Source organism: Setaria viridis, chromosome 5 (assembly GCF_005286985.2).
Source record: "Setaria viridis chromosome 5, Setaria_viridis_v4.0, whole genome shotgun sequence".
NCBI classification, from domain to species: Eukaryota; Viridiplantae; Streptophyta; class Magnoliopsida; order Poales; family Poaceae; genus Setaria; species Setaria viridis.
Genome location: NC_048267.2, coordinates 13,628,410 through 13,644,510, shown reverse-complemented (window position 1 = coordinate 13,644,510; position 16,101 = coordinate 13,628,410). Strand labels below are relative to the sequence as shown.

General features: G+C 43.8%; 1 protein-coding gene across 1 annotated transcript; it reads left to right on the top strand.

The window, feature by feature from the left end:
- Positions 1-5,954: 5,954 nt before the first annotated feature.
- On the top strand, positions 5,955-7,213 carry LOC140222796 (uncharacterized; the record flags this gene model as incomplete). Its single annotated transcript, XM_072293929.1, has 3 exons — positions 5,955-6,033; positions 6,532-6,553; positions 6,595-7,213. Coding segments are annotated over 3 exons (720 nt in total), but the record flags the coding sequence as incomplete, so codon positions are not given.
- Positions 7,214-16,101: the final 8,888 nt, after the last annotated feature.

The window sequence follows — 16,101 nt, the reverse complement described above, 5'->3', positions numbered from 1 at the left end:
ATCCTAAGCTGTGGATTAGTAGATGCGAAGATTACTTTGAGTTATATGATGTAGTAGAGTATAGGTAGGTGAAAGTTGTGTGTATGCATTTCTCTGATGTGGCAGGTCGCTGGTTGCCATGAGTGGAAAGGAAGGTCAGGTTCTGCACTTGGTCTGAACTTTGCAAAATGATTTTAGATTGTTTTGGTAGAGATCAACATGAGTTACTCATTCACCAACTATTGCACATTAGACGCACCAGTTCCATCAGTGATTATATTGATCGGTTTGCTGCTTTAGTTGATCAGCTACTAGGCTTTGAAACTCATACTAATCCTCTGCATTATACTATGAAATTTGTTAATGGGTTGTGGGATGATTACTGTGATGTGGTGCTTATCTCAATACTGCCTATGTCCTTGCTCAGTTGCAGGAAAAGGTGGTTGATTCTGGAAGAAAGAGGGAGGGCAAGAGGATGGATTATTCTTTCTCTAGCAAACCTTCTTTCCTGCAAGCACTGCTGATTCCTTGTCCTCCATTCAAGAGGCACAAACCTGCACCACCTGCTGATGATAAACACACTTCTGAAGCTGCTCGAGTTACTTCAGCTGAAGATAAGTGGCACTCTTTAAAAGCCTTACATAGAGCTAAAGGTTTATGTCAGTACTGTGCTGAGAAATGGTCTAAGGACCATAAATGCTCTGAATTAGTCCAGCTCCATGCCATGCAGGAAATGTTTGAATTGTTTCAGCTTGAAGAAGAAGCTATGTCTGTGTGCAGTGAACCAAAGAGTGGTGAACAACTGTTCTTGACTCTATCGTTGGCAGCAGTGTCTGGTGTGTTGTCCCCAAAAACATTATGTTTGTCTAGTTGAATTCAGAACCAAATCTTGAGGATGTGGATTCTGGCAGTTCCCACTCCTTCATCAGTAACAACATTGTTTCTTTGTTTTCTAGGGTAACTTCCATTGCTTCACCTTTAACAGTGTACGTGGCTAATGATGCACAATTGGTGTGTTCTCAGCAGCTTGCTAAGGCAATTTGGTCTGTCTCTGATTGTGAGTTCACCTTTGACCTGAAAGTCTTAAATTTATCATCCTATGACATGATTCTGGGAATGGATTGGCTTGGTGAATACAGTCCTACGAAAGTTCATTGGAAGCAAAAGTGGTTGCTATACCTTATCAGAACTCCACAGCTATTATTTCTGGCTCTTTTTGTACAGCTCCAGCGGGTACTGTAGTGGATGTTTGTGCTGTGGAGGTGTCCATTTCTGAGTCTGATGTAGTGATGTCTATCCCTGAGGAGATACAGAACTTGATCCAGGAGTTTGCTAAGTTGTTTGAAGTACCTGTGGAGCTGCTTCCTTCTAGATCTTGTGATCATGCCATCCCATTGATTGAGGAGCTGCTCTTGTGCATGTTCGTCCTTACAGATATGCTCCAGCTTTAAAAGATGAGATAGAGAAGCAGATTAAGGAGATGCTTCAGAATGGTCTAATTTAGAAAAATTCCAGTCCCTTTTCATCATCTGTGTTGCTAGTTAAAAAGAAGGACAACACATGGATATATTCTTTGTTGATTATCAACACCTCAATACTATTACTGTTAAGGGCAAGTATCATGTGCCTATAATTGAAGAATTTTTGGATGAATTAGCTAACTCATCCTAGTTTTCTAGTCTGGATCATAGAGCTAGTTTCCATCAGATTAGACTCAAGCCTGGAGAAGAATACAAAACAACATTCCAAACCCATTGTGGCTAATATGAGTTCAAAGTAATGGCATTTGGTCTACCTGGTGCTCCTGGAACTTTTCAAGAGGCTATGAATTCTACTTTGGCACCATAATTGAGGAAGTTTGTGCTTGTCTTCTTTGACAATATCCTCATCTACAGTAGAACTTATGAGGAACATGCGGTTCATATCAGGTTGGTTTTTGAATTGCTACTTAAGGACAAGTGGAAAATCAAGCTCTCTGACTGTTCCTTTGCTCAGAGGAAAATCAACTATTTGGGTCATGTGATTAGTGAGAAGGGTCTTGGCACTAATGACTCATCCAACCAAGGTGTTTGCAAGTGCACATTGGCCCACTCCTGCAAATGCCAAAGAATTGAGAAGTTTTCTGGGTTTAGCAGGTTACTACAGGAAGTTTGTGAGAGCATTTGGAGTTATTAGCAGGCCTCTGATAGATCTTCTAAAAAAGAATGTCATATTTGTTTGGACCCCTTTTCATGATAAATCTTTTGTAGCTCTGAAATATGCTTTGTGCAATGCCTCTGTGCTAGCCCTTCCTGACTTCTCAAAGCCTTTTTCTATTGAGACTGATGCTAGTGGCACCGGGGTAGAAGCTATTCTTATGCAAAATGGGCACCCTGTAGCTTTCATCAGCAAGGCATTGGGTCCTAAATCTTAGGGGTTGTCAACTTATGAGAAGGAATATTTGTCTATTCTAATGGCAGTGCAGCAGTGGAGGTCTTACTTGCGACACACTAAATTTACTATATTTGCCGATCAGAAGAGTCTCACCTAACTTACTGAGCAAAGGCTACACTCTCATTGGTAGAAGAAGGTATTTTCTAAGCTGTTGGGCCTGCAATACAAGGTAGTCTATAAGCAAAGGGTGGATAATAGAATTGCATATGCATTGTCAAGAAAATCAGTTCATGACATGTCCTATGCTACTATGTCTATGTTGGCTCCCCAATGGCTTCAGGAAGTGATTGTAAGTTATCAAAATGATGAACATGCCTTATCTATGATAGCCAAGTTGTGCATATCTCCTGATGATGTTCCCAATTTCAATTTATTTAATGGCCTGCTCAAGTATAAAGGAAGAATTTGATTCGTACTGATCCTGAGCTTTAGAAAAAATTGTTATCTGTCTGTCATAATAGTGCAGTGGAAGGACATTTAGGTATTCCTGTTACTCACATGAGGATGAGGAAGTTGTTTGCGTGGAAGGGAATGAAATCAGCTATCACTCATTTTGTCAAACACTGCTTGATCTGCCAACAAGCCAAACCAGATAGAAGCAAGTTACCTGGGTTGTTACAGCCACTTGAGGTGCCATCTGAAGCTTGGCAAATCATTTCTATGAATTTTGTGGAGGGGCTTCCTACTTCTGGTTTAACAAACTGTGTCTTGGTGGTAGTGGATTATCTAACCAAGTATGGCCATTTTATCCCTCTTCATCATCCTTTCACTGCTGCTGGTAGTGGATTATCTAATCAAGTAGGGCCATTTTACCCCTCTTCATCATCCTATCACTTCTGCTACTGTTGCTAAGTCGTTTATGAGCAATGTGTACAAGCTTGATGGGTTGCCAAAGGCTATTGTTACTGACCGAGACAGAATATTCACTAGCAAATGGTGGAAGGAGCTGTTTCGGCTGGCTGATGTTTCCTTTAGGATGAGCTCGTTTTACCATCCACAGTCTAAAGGTCAGACTGAAAGACTAAATCAAACCATGGAGATATTTTTACGATGCTTTGTTAATGCTTGTCCATCTAAGTGGTTGCAATGGTTGTCTCTGGCAGAGTATTGGTACAATACCTGTTATCATTCAGCAATAGGCCGATCTCCTTTTGAGGCTCTGTATGGTTATGCTCCAAAGCATTTTGGCATCTCAGTTGATACACATGTGGCAGTTCCAGGACTGTCAACATGGCTTCATAATAGGGAGACAATGAATACATTGCTTAAGCAACATCTGACTTGATCTCGCATGAGAATGAAATGTTAAGAAGATAAGAACAGAACATAACACAAATTCGAGGTTGGTGATTTGGTCTTCTTGAAACTCCAGTCGTATGTGCAAGCTTCATTGGCTCCGCGAGCAAACCAGAAGTTGGCTTTCAAATACTTCGGTCCATTCAAGATTGTCTCCAAGGTGGGAAAGGTGGCTTACAAACTGCTCTTACCTGCTTCATCATCTATTCACCCTATGTTTCACGTCAGTCAATTGAAGGCTGCGGTCCCTGAAGACATTGAGGTATTGCCTTATGTTCCTTCTGACTTGGACCTTCCTCGGGTGCCTAAATTGATTCTGCAGCACAACCTGACTACTCAGGGTGTTCAACCGATGCAACAAGTATTGGTGAAATGGTCAAATTAGCCGATGGAAATGGCAACTTGGGAGGATACTATTGCCTTACAGCAGCTTTTTCCATTTGCGCCTCCTTGGGCTCAAGCAACGTCTCAAGGGAGGGGGAATGTTAGCAGTTCATCATCAAGACAAGATCATGAGCAGGTGCAGACGGCAGCAAATGGGCCAAGAACCAGTTTTAGGCCCAGGAAGCCCAACTCACTTTGGCTCGGAGAAGACTGGACCATCTAAAGGCGTCTAATGGGTGCTTGCATGAACGAACAAGGCTTAGCTCATGTAATAGCTGCGTTTACTTATAGAGGTGAGGCATAGGGGGGGAGAGCATCTTTGGACACGTATGAACAATCAACTCCTCCAGCAAGCTAACGGACCTCATGCTACCGTGTTTGTTCTTCTTCGTGTCCCTTGCTTGCTCCTACCTCAAATTCCTTCTTCGCTTCTTTCCCCAACTACCCTTAAGTTAACATTAGACCATGCCAGCATATACACCTCTCCGAGCACTCCTTGCAATCACCGTTGTCGCACCATGCATGGGTTATCTCGATGCCTCCTGCGCCGAGACAACAATGTCAACAATCTCAGAAATGTACTAGCGATCCAATGCAACGAGGGCACGGGGAGGGAGCAAGCTCCGATCCTCATCACACAGGAATCAAAACCTCAGCAAGATACTCCATCTATCTATAGAGGAGGTGGGGAAGGAAGCGCCGACTTAAGCGACTAAATTGCGCCGAATTGACACCTTACCAAATTATTATCGAAGCATGCTGGTTATACTTTAGGCCTTTTTTTTATTGTCACGAACTGAATAGGATGGGCCTCTAAGGGTGTGTTTGGTTGCTTGTATCATTTGGTTCATATATGCAATGGTTCAAAATAATAATAATCATTTTGTTTGGTTGGGTGAATTGTACCAACCTATCCAGGATGAAGCCATCCCACTTAATACATTATTCTACTAATAAAAGTGAACCATATGGTACAAGCAAATTGGTTGAACCCCACCATCCAGAATCATCCATGCATGCATCTAGTGGTGTATGCAACCAAACTATAAAATTCAATGAGAAGCTTTGGAGAAACTGCTCAGGAAAAAGAAATTTTGGAGGAAAAAAACAAATTAAATAGGATGGGAGCATTGCCGAAACCGGATCACCGACGAAAAGAAGAGGGAGTGTTTATAGCTCACCCAGGTGAAACAGAGGCCCTCCTCACATGAATTTCTGAACCATTGGATCTAAAATCGGCGGCTCAGATCCCTCCTCTCTCTCCCTTATCTCCTCCCTCCACCCTCGTCTTCTTCCTCCCCAACCCCTCCGCCGCCCTGGCCCTCCCCCACCCCTCCGCCGCCCGCCACCCTGGCCCTCCCCTACCCCTCCGGCGCGGGCGGGCTAGGGTCCGCTAGAGCTCTGCGCCGGCCGCCTCCTGCCCCTCCCGCTGCCACCTCCCACCGCCGCCGTCACCATTGACGCCCCCACCCCGGCACCGCCATCCTCCGCCACCCGGACGGTGGCGTCCCCGCCACCGCACCTCGCCACCTCCGTCAGGCCGGCCTACTGCCGCTGGCCCTCCCTCTAAGGCTGGCGGTGAGCAGCCCCACCCTGGCAACCCCGAACCCCTAACCTCGCTGGAATCTCACCAGAGTTGGAGAAGAAAAGGGGATGGGGGTGAAGAAAAATTTGGATGAGGAGGGTTGTATTTTTACTCGGGTGAGATTTAGATTTCCGCAAAGAAAATGATAGTTTGTGTTTGTGTCAATCCCAATCCATCTAGTTTCTCCAAAAATAGAAAACCCAATCTATAGGGCTGGACTTGTGCCTGCGGCGGCGGGACCTCTGCGTTCATGTAGGACCCACTGCATCCCGACTGATCTGCGCTCCCGGCGGACCTCCAGGTCGGCGTCCTAGCCCTTCTGGAGATCCCCGACCTCTTCAGCTCAGGCGCCATCTGCCACTCCTAGAACCAGAGCTACCTCATTGTCCGCTGCCTCGGCCTCTGCTCGCAGCGCCAGCAGAGCCCCTACCTCCTCTACTCCTCCACGGACAGCGTGTTTGACGTGACCACCACCCTGCACAGCCTCTCCACCGGCCGGCACTACCATGTTACCTTCCCCACAGATGACGATGCCATCTCCCCGTTCGCCGCCCCCCACCGCCGCGTCGTCGACTGCTCCCACGGCTAGCTGGTCACCGCCGCCGGCAGGTTCGAGCTCCACCTCGAGAACCCCATCACACCTTGCACCGGTGTCGTGCTCCTACCGGTCACGACCTTGGCGCCCGTCAGGCTCTTCTACAACAGGGAGAAGGTCTTCATCGGCTACGCCGTCTTCGACATCTTGCTGGAGAATCCACATGTCAACAACCGGCGAGGCGAGTCCCGCCGTTCTACACGGTGGAGGCCACATGCCGTGGCCTGTATCTCAGGATGATCCTTTCCTCCGATCCTAGTGACGGAAGCACCTGCACCATGGTGCTCCTACACAAACCACACAACCAACTCTTGTTTGCCAGGCCCGGCAACAGCAAATGGACTTGGATCGCTCCAGAAAACAATAGCTGCTGCAAGTTTTACCATGACTGCATCTACGATGCTAAGGATGGCTTGTTCTACGCCCTCCGGCACACCGGCAACCTCCACGCTATTGATCTCAGCGGATCCACTCCCGTGGTGAGATCGATATTTCCACCGGTCCTGATATCCCAGAACTGCACGAAATACATTGTTCGGGCACCTTGGGGTGATCTTCTTCAGATTTGGAGGAAGCATCGGACCGCCAATGGCGAGCTGAGGACATTCCAGCTTACAGTCTGCAAGATGCTTGTTACTGAAGAGGTTCTTCACAAGATAAAAGACCTGCAAGGAGACGCGTTATTCATTGGATTCAACGAGTCCTCCTTTGTTGTCGCCAAGGACTACCCAATGTTGTTGACTCCTGATTGCGTCTACCTTGCACATGACAGCACAAGATATGACCATCTACACGAATCCAACTTAGAGGAGGTGGTAGTCTTCAACCTGAAGGATGGCAGTTTCAGCGATTTCTTGCCCGGTCCTAAATCATGGCTCAGTTTGCCACCTCCGATTTGGATTAGACCTTCAATGCTTACAACTTTAGATAAACGTTGGTAGGAATTGCTATTGTGCAACATTTTAAGTTTTTATTGTCCTACAATCCATATAGTTAGTTTAAGATGGCAGTGTCTCTACTTATTATTAGTGCAAAAGTGAAGAATGGAAAAACTGTTATGATAGCGTGCTTGCTTACAAATTGGCAATAGCATGCTTGCGATATAGAAAAGTTGCCACATCACAACCTCACAGGATGAGAGGGAAATCATACAGCCAGTTGTTTGCTGCAAGTAACCAAGAGTATACTCATGTAGTCATGTGCCAAGGATTCTAATATCTGACATATAATGACATCAGCTTATGAGCTGATTTGATCAGCCAAATAAAGTGTATGCCAAAGCTAAAGGTATTTGCTTACCTCTCACGAGTATGGCCATGTGTTTAACACAAGATACTTCTATGCACATAGGAAAAGACACTATTGATTTAATGCAACAAACCCAAATGATAATTTTGAGCTGTATCAAACCATCATAGAAGACATCCTGGAATATCTTTCTTTGAATAAGCTACAGTCACCCAACCCTGCCCACCCCTATTTCTCTCCTTGACTTCTTGTATTATTATTAGTAGAGTTATTGTTGGCAACACCTTGAAATTAATTTATTAATGAATTGCCTCAGAGAACTACTTTGACATTATCATTACAATCTTTCCTTGGTTCTTTCTTGGTGGTAAGGAGTTCACCATCCGAGCATTGCACGATTAAGTTAGGTACATACGTTACCCACTTAGCCTCCGTATCAACAATATGGAATTCTGTTATCTTCTTCCTTGGGCCTTTTTGGTTTTTCTAGCTAATGACTCTTGTTTCTTCTTCAACTTATCCTATCTTATTTATTATTAAAGTAAGCAACTCTTCTGCCCTGATTTTTTAGTTTGATCCAACTTAATTACAATGACAAGTGGGCCTAATCATTGGTTTGTTGCGACTCCTTGACACGTAGGATGGGGTTCAAGCCTGCGACCCGTGTACCCTCAGGGAGGAACTCTCACCGGTTGGGCTAAGTTACGTTTGTGTGTGTGTATATATATATATATATAACAGAGTGGATTTCACGTGGACCTATCCAAATACAAAAATATCTATTTGAAGATATTTAATCTACATAATTAGTATATGAATGAATAGAAAAAAAAACTAAAGCAATAGTGTTCTAATCATTTGTTACATCAACACATCTCTGATTCTCACGCTTTGCACAATTGTGCTTGGCCTCGACGTATATGATTTTCATCCTTGACACACGCACAAATCAGTAGTAGCGCAGTTGCCATGTCACTCATGCCTCACATATTGATGCGAGGCTAACTAGCGCGGATCTCACCATGCACGTGCACGTGCAAATTAGTGATGCTTGCTAGGGTGGGCCATGTATGAAAATAAGTTTTGGCTGATTTAGATCAGATATTAAAGTTAGAGATGAGGTAATGTTCTTTTGTAGAATGTGGTTGTGGCTAATTTTATCTTTATTATAAACTCTCTTGTTAAAACAAAAAAGTTAGTGATGTAATGAGTACTTGAATAGAAGGAATTGTATATGTCAAATTTAAAAATGATGATCTTCTAGAAAAAAAGTAGAGATCGTTTAAGTTCAATGACAGAAAACTATAAAGTTTGAGAGTTTCAAAAGAAAATACTACGAGAGTTTTCGGTATCTCTACATAATCTATTATTAGAAAACCTGAAAAGGTTGATAAACCTAACAGGTATGTAGAGGATGAAGGTATTGCTATGCCCTAATATCATTAGTTTTTCTAAATAATGCAATTATTCCATGTTTCAATGTAGTGAGATGGATGTACATTTTTAAGTAGGATGAATTTTTTAGTAGAAAAACATACGTGGGACGCTTTGCACTAGCAAAATCATATGATAATACATGTCAAGCTATGATATTCGCCCGTAGCAACGCACGGGCATTTTTGCTAGTCTGTATTTTAATTACAGAACCCAACGAGGATAGCTCCCTAAAAATAATTCCTTATTAGTTGGGTTTACAATGTTTTGGCTGCTCTGTTAACATTCATTACCTCCCAGGAGAATATAGTTTCAACCTTCCTGCCCCTGAGGAGAAGCCATGATAGATGGAAATTGAAGGATGGCTCTTCATTATATCTTCAACGGGTAGTATATAGGATTCCTACTCACGTGTATGGTTTAGAGTCATGTGGTGAACTCTAGGAGACCTCTTTAGTCTTTATTAAGTGAGACTATTTCAAGTTGAAGGTGATATAATCCCCCAGTACTTAAGTATGGTATGATACAATCAAGAAGAGTCATTCCTTACCGAATAGTGGTCTTGAATTGTGAAATTACCTCCCTATCATGGTTGAAGTCATTCTCTTTTTTAGAGGCTCCCCCAACTGAAACTTTCCCTGTTCATGGCTCATGGGCCAAAGGATGGCCAAACAAAGTTTGTTACAGCATGTTAAGGGATACAGAGGTGGTAGTTTGCTAGGGCATTGTTACATAGGCAATAGATGCCGATATCAGTAATCAACTAGGAAGTCATTTGAGATTGAGCTCTCTCGACCCTTCTCCTTTTCCCCTTGCTACAGTAAAGAGCGAATGCGAGAGGCGATTTCTTTGACCTCGGCTCCATTCCGCCGCTTCCCCCCTCCTCTCGGGTGACCTTGTTAGCGCTGGAGAGGGAGGGGAAGCGTAATCGGCTAGGTGCTGTACAGTTTTAGGCCTAGGTTTAGTTTCTAGTCTAGGTGCTAATAAGTTTGTCCCATGGTGGCTTGTCTGCGGCATGGGGACTCAGTGTTCCTCATCATAGACGGCGTCAGCTTCGGGGATGACGGCGCGATGGTGAGGCTTTTGCTCCTCTAGGGCGACTCCAACTTCACGGGTCAGCCTAGGAGGTTTGTTTTGCTCATCCTTTTTGCATTGGGGATGGAGCTTTGGTTTGCCCTTTGGGGGCTGGTTTTCCTAGTCGAGATTTTTGATATTGACTGCGGATTTGAGCTTCGTTTGTTTCGTTTTGGCGGTGACGACCAAAGTGGATGGATGCTGGTTCTCTGCTTAGGCATAAGTCTTACGGTGACGATCGATGTGTGCTAGAGGGGTGATGTTTTGTGGTTACAAAGCTGGAGGTCTCATCGGACTACGTGCTTGAGCTTGTTTCCTAGTTGAGCCTTTTACCTGTGTGCCATTAAAAAAGTTTGTAATTACACACAAGCCATTAAAAAAGTTGGCCGCACATAGGTGCTATTGCTCTAAACTTCTTTGCCTTACAAGCCATTCCGTCCAAATGCAACGCTAACTGTGGCTAACGGATGTGGGAAAAGACAAGCATGCCCTTAGGAAGAAGAGGCTATCTGATGGTGCTTTGGCACCAAAAACTCTCCCTGGGTGGCTCCTATAAATAGACAGCACTGAGGTCCCTCCCCCACTCAGTTCTCTCTCCACTCAGTTCCCTATCCATCGCTCTCTCTCTTCTTCAAGGTTTGTGCTGCCATGTTTGAAGCTTCAAGCGCCTTTGTGAGTGCCAAGGTTTGTCCTTTGCCCCAACTGCGGTGTGCTTGCCAATCGGTTCACATCGATGACCACCAGCAACATGTGTCGTGTCTTCCACAAGTGTCCCTACTTTTCAGTTTGTGTTGCTAACATGCTCTTTATTTGGCTCTAGAATGTTGGTTTCCGCTATTTGGTTCATAATCTAGTGTTGCTTTGGTTTTCAGGCTGGAGGTTGTTAGTACTATTTGTGCGAGGATGAAATGGGGGAGACTAGTGTACAGACAGTGGCTCCTACAGCACCTTTGCCTCATGTTCCTCTTCAAGAAGTGCCAGCACCAGCTGCTATCCCTACTTCCACTCCAATGGCTCTCATCCAGGAAGGTGGAAGGCTGGTGGAAGAGTAGTGCAAGATAGGGTTATGCAGCAACTCAGATGGATTGAGAAGCTAGTCTTTGTTGCCATCTTCCTTGCATTGTATGCAATTATGAAGAAGTAGGGTCCTATGTATGTGTGTGTGTCACTTTGTTTGTATGCTTGAATCAATGAATGAATGAGTCAATGATGGATGGATGAATGCAGTCCAGAAATATAAAATTCTCAAATTGTTCATTCACCAGCATGCAAACCTTAATACATTACAAACATAAGTAATGCTCATGGTTCAGATTGTTCACCAACATGCAAACCATAAACCACAATTTCATCTAACACCAGTAGTTTGTCCAGAGCAAGTACCATAAACTACATGTCCTGATCATGCAAAATATTACAGCTCCATTACATGAGCATTTCATACCATCCAAATGATTTCATACCACAAAAGCCAAGGTGTTCTACAGTGTAGCACTAATGCATCATCAAAACAACATGGTGGAGTCACCTTTGTTCATTCCAGCAGTAGTTGCTTCTTACTTCTGGTATTTTCAGCTGGGGTGAAAGGGTCAGCTGGAGCCTTGCTGCTTGTTCCCCTACTGGAGTGGCAGACACATCTTGCCTTGGTGTAAGCTTCTTCTTCAATCCAATCTTCCTCCTTGGTGTATGAACTGTAGCAGATGAAGCTTCCTGTGGCTCATGCTGAACTGCAGCATCTTCATGCCAAGGGGCAAGGTGCACAACTTGAATAGGAATTGGTTTGTTGGATCTAGTTCCAGATCTTGTGGTACATGAAACATGAAGTTTAGTGTGGGCTGTTGGCATTGCAAAAAATTAGAAAGAAATGGAGAAGTGGCATACCTGCTAGAGAAAGGAGTAGTAGTAGAGACTGAAGTACTTGTTGCTACTCCCAAAGAAGAGGATTTTCTCTTTCTTTTCTTGTGTACAACATTCTCCACTGCCTCATTGGGAGGGAACACCATCCCTGTGACCACAACAATGCTTGTCTTTGTGTTAGCTTTAGCTGCTTTTTTTTTTTGCCTCTTCTTTGGCAGACCCCTGCAGGTGAAATTTTAGTTATGTTAGATTATTTAATGCAGTTCATATCATATATGAATAAATGTAACTGAGAGAAGTTCACCTGACAGCCTCTATTATAGCTATGTCTACTGGACTCCCATTCTTGCAGGTATACCAGTGGTGCCCTAACTCACGGCATATTGGACACTCATGTCTCTTTGATTTCTTCTTGCTAACTCCTTCAACTACCCCTTTGTACCTGTTCTTTCTTCTACCAGCTGTGGACTTAAGCAAGGGAGGATGCATGAAGAATCCATGTGTGGTATCAGGCCACATAGACTTGTCAGGAATGAATGGGATGGCACCTTCATATGCAGCTTTGAATTTGGCCACAGAATAGCATTCATCCACATGGTCTTCTAGCTTTTCACCAGGTGTAGATGTTATGTAGGCAATTGCATGCTTTGCATGGTATTCCTGACCCTTGCCAAGCCCTGCAGGAACATGTCCTGTTTCTTAAGTCCACAACAAATCTGAATCCAGTCCCCACTTAGCACAAACTTCAACAACTCCATCATGTTTTGTGATGACCTCAATGTCTAGGTTGAAGCTGCCTTCCCTCAGCTGCTGCATAACATGAGGTAGAATCTTTCCCACAAACTTCTTGGCCACCTTTTTCCTAATATTCCATTTAATCAACAGCTTCTGCCTTATGGTATCCATCAAATCATCAATGTGCTTGGCCTTCTCTGCCTTTATCCAGTTATTGACGAACTCAACCAAATTATTGGTTACATAATCCACCTTGGAATTTGTACCAAACTGACTTCTCGTCCATAGCTTCTTGTGATTCTGTTGCTCATTGCCTCAGGTTTGGCTGCAGCCATGGCCTGGTAGTATTTCTCAAACATGTATTTGCTCCAAGAATAGGTAGATGCCCACAGATGATCATCAAAAATTTTACCACTGAACCGTTTCTTAAAATTTTGAACTAAATGCCACGCGCACTCTCTATGTTCAGCACGTGGAACGACCTCACTAACACCATGCATTACTGCCTGCCCACACTCTGAGCTGAATGTCAGACCAGGTGGGGTGCCTATTGCTTCCTTCAACCTCTCCATAAACCAAACCCAGTTTTCATTTATTTCAGAATCAATGACACCTATTGCTACTGGGTACATCCAGTTGTGCGCATCAACTGCATAAGCAATGCACAACTGACCCCTGAATTTTCCACATAAGAAAGTGCTATCTACTACCAAATATGGCCTACAACCTCTAAGGAAGCCATCAACACATGGTTTCAAATATGGCCTACAACCTCTAAGGAAGCCATCAACACATGGTTTCAGGGCTTAAAAAACCTATTAAACTTAATTTTCTTATTAATGGTGTGGTGATCAATCACAACAAATGAACCAGGACATGTTTCATCTAGCTAGACCTTGAATCTATACAGGCTATCAAAGCTTTTATTCCAGGGCCCATATAGTTTATCCAATGCAAGATTCTTACCATTCCACACCCTTCTGTACGGTATCAAGATTTTGTACTCATCCTTCAGCCTCCTTTGGAGTTCAGTAGCACCAACAGTTGCATCTTCTTTCAACCAGTCAATCACTTGTTCACTGACCCAAAACTGTGTAACCCCTTTACATACGCCAAACCTCCTTTTGCTTTGACAAGTATGGGGGGTTCCTCTTCACCTAGAAATGACATAAAAATAGAATACTTATATCTGAAAACAACTGACAGATAAAAAAAGCATACAAATTTAAAATTAACAGATTACCTTAATTGATTCATCATACTTCATGGTTGAGGCATGAATTCTCCACCTGCAGCCTTCAGTACTCCCACAGCAGTGAACTATGTACCATCCTGTGTCACTTTTTTCAATGTCATAATGAAACTCATGTTTGACAGCATGTGAAGCTAAAGCCAGCTTAAATGCATACATGTCTCTATACACATTGCCTACTGTCATAGGAGGATCCTTCTTGTCATACTCAGCATCAGGCATATGATCAGGCTCATTATCTTTAACAATGTCATCTACATCCTCCATTTCATAATTATCATCATCATCAGACATAGATTTATCATCACTGTCTGTTTCACAGTATATATCTGCATCAGATACTTCACCATCCCTTTGTTTGCTGCAACCTTGACTCTGAGGTTTTGGAGGTGGTGGATGTTGAGGACCAAGGTTTATATACAACCCTTCCTAATCAACACCCACATGCTCATTGGATGGGTTTGGGTTAGTCAGGTATTCATCATCTGCAGTTTCACTCTAGGCATGGCTTGGTTGTGCAATGCTAGGATAAGGCAGTGAAGGGGTAAAAGGGTTCTCAACAGACTGCCAACAACTATTAAAATCCCAAGGAGGAATTTCAGGAGGCTCAGTACTGGGGCTGTGGTAATAAAAAGTCAGGAAGCAGCACTTGGAAGCATTATGTTTTGCAAACATGTCAAGCCAATCTTGGTCGGTGCAAACTTGGATGTTCATCTGTCTCTCAATGTAGAAGTAAAACAATCTCACAACATCCCCATAATCAGAAGGATACTTATTCTCAACTTCAGCAACTAGATCTACGAAGTTGGTACAATCAGCATCGACGATTTTGTCCAAGCTAAACCACCCAAAACAAGTATGGCGAGCAATTATCCGGATTTCTAGGTTGTAGCTACTAGCAGAGTCCATCCTACAGATGAACAACGCGAGTTCACATACATCTATCTATCTAAAATCACACTATATCAACCACGACTACTACACCTAACTAACCACAATCACAAGGACCAAGCAATCGAAGCGGGAAAAAACCCCTAAAATGGTACTCACCCGTCAGGAAGCCAAGGAGGTTGGTCACCCGCGCGCGCCTCCTTGTTCACGGCCATGCGCCGCCAATCCAGAGGATCCACGGTCTCTTCCTTCAGGCCTCCTCTTCCTTGCTCCACAACCCCATTCCACGCTGCAAGCACGGGGGGATTGGTGGGTTCTTCTCTCAGCGCTGCAGCCGCAAGCAGGGCTGGATTGTCTTCTTCTCTCCTCGCCAACACCGCTAGGGTGTGGGGGAAGAGGACTCGAGCGAGATGGGGAGAGTGAGGAACTGAGGTGGCGGTCAATCGTAGTCAACACCGTCTACACCGCCCAAGGGCAACATGGACAATTTCACTGGCCGGTCCCACCTGTAAGGCTACCAAACGGCAAAAAACAAACAGAACAAGGACGAAATGGCTTGTAAGGCAAAGAAGTTTAGAGCAGTGGCACCTGTATGCGGTTAACTTTTTTAATGGCTTGTGTGTAATTACAAACTTTTTTAATGGCACACAGGTAAAAGGCTCTTCTTGCTTCTTGTGCTTCTTCCCCATCTCCAGCGGATCCGGAGGAGGTGCAGCGGTCAGGAGCATGTTAGAAGGATCTGAGGACTGTTTCTTCAAATTTTATCTTTATCAAGATCCCTCGTGTAATTGTGCATTCCTGGAGTTTGCGTGTTGTGGGTTTCTTTGTAATCTTGCCTTTCTCCGGGGTGCTTTCTGTAAAAAAAACTTTGTTACAATGATTATATGGGATCCAGCCCCTTCGGGGAAAAAAAACTAGGAAGTCATTCTTTTGACTAATCACACACTCACACCCCTCCCTTTTAAGGGGGTGTTTGGTTTGAGTTGCTTATGCATAAGCAATTAAAAATAAGTAACGTATTTGCTTATGCAATTAAACACCCTTGCTTATTGGGTTGCTTATAGAGCTGCTTATTTTTGGCTAGGTGACTCCCGCTTTCTCTCTCTCAATTATTAGGGGCAAACATGTCAAAAGCAACCTCATTCAATGCAGTTTAGCAACTCAAACCAAACATCTTTAGCTTATGCATAAGCAACTATAAATAAGCAACTTATTTACTTATGCATAAGTAATGTAAACAAACAGATCCTAAGTTGCTATAAATAAGCAACTTATTTACTTATGCATAAGTAATGTAAACAAACAGACCCTAAGTTAGGAAGGTACTAAGGCTGCTGG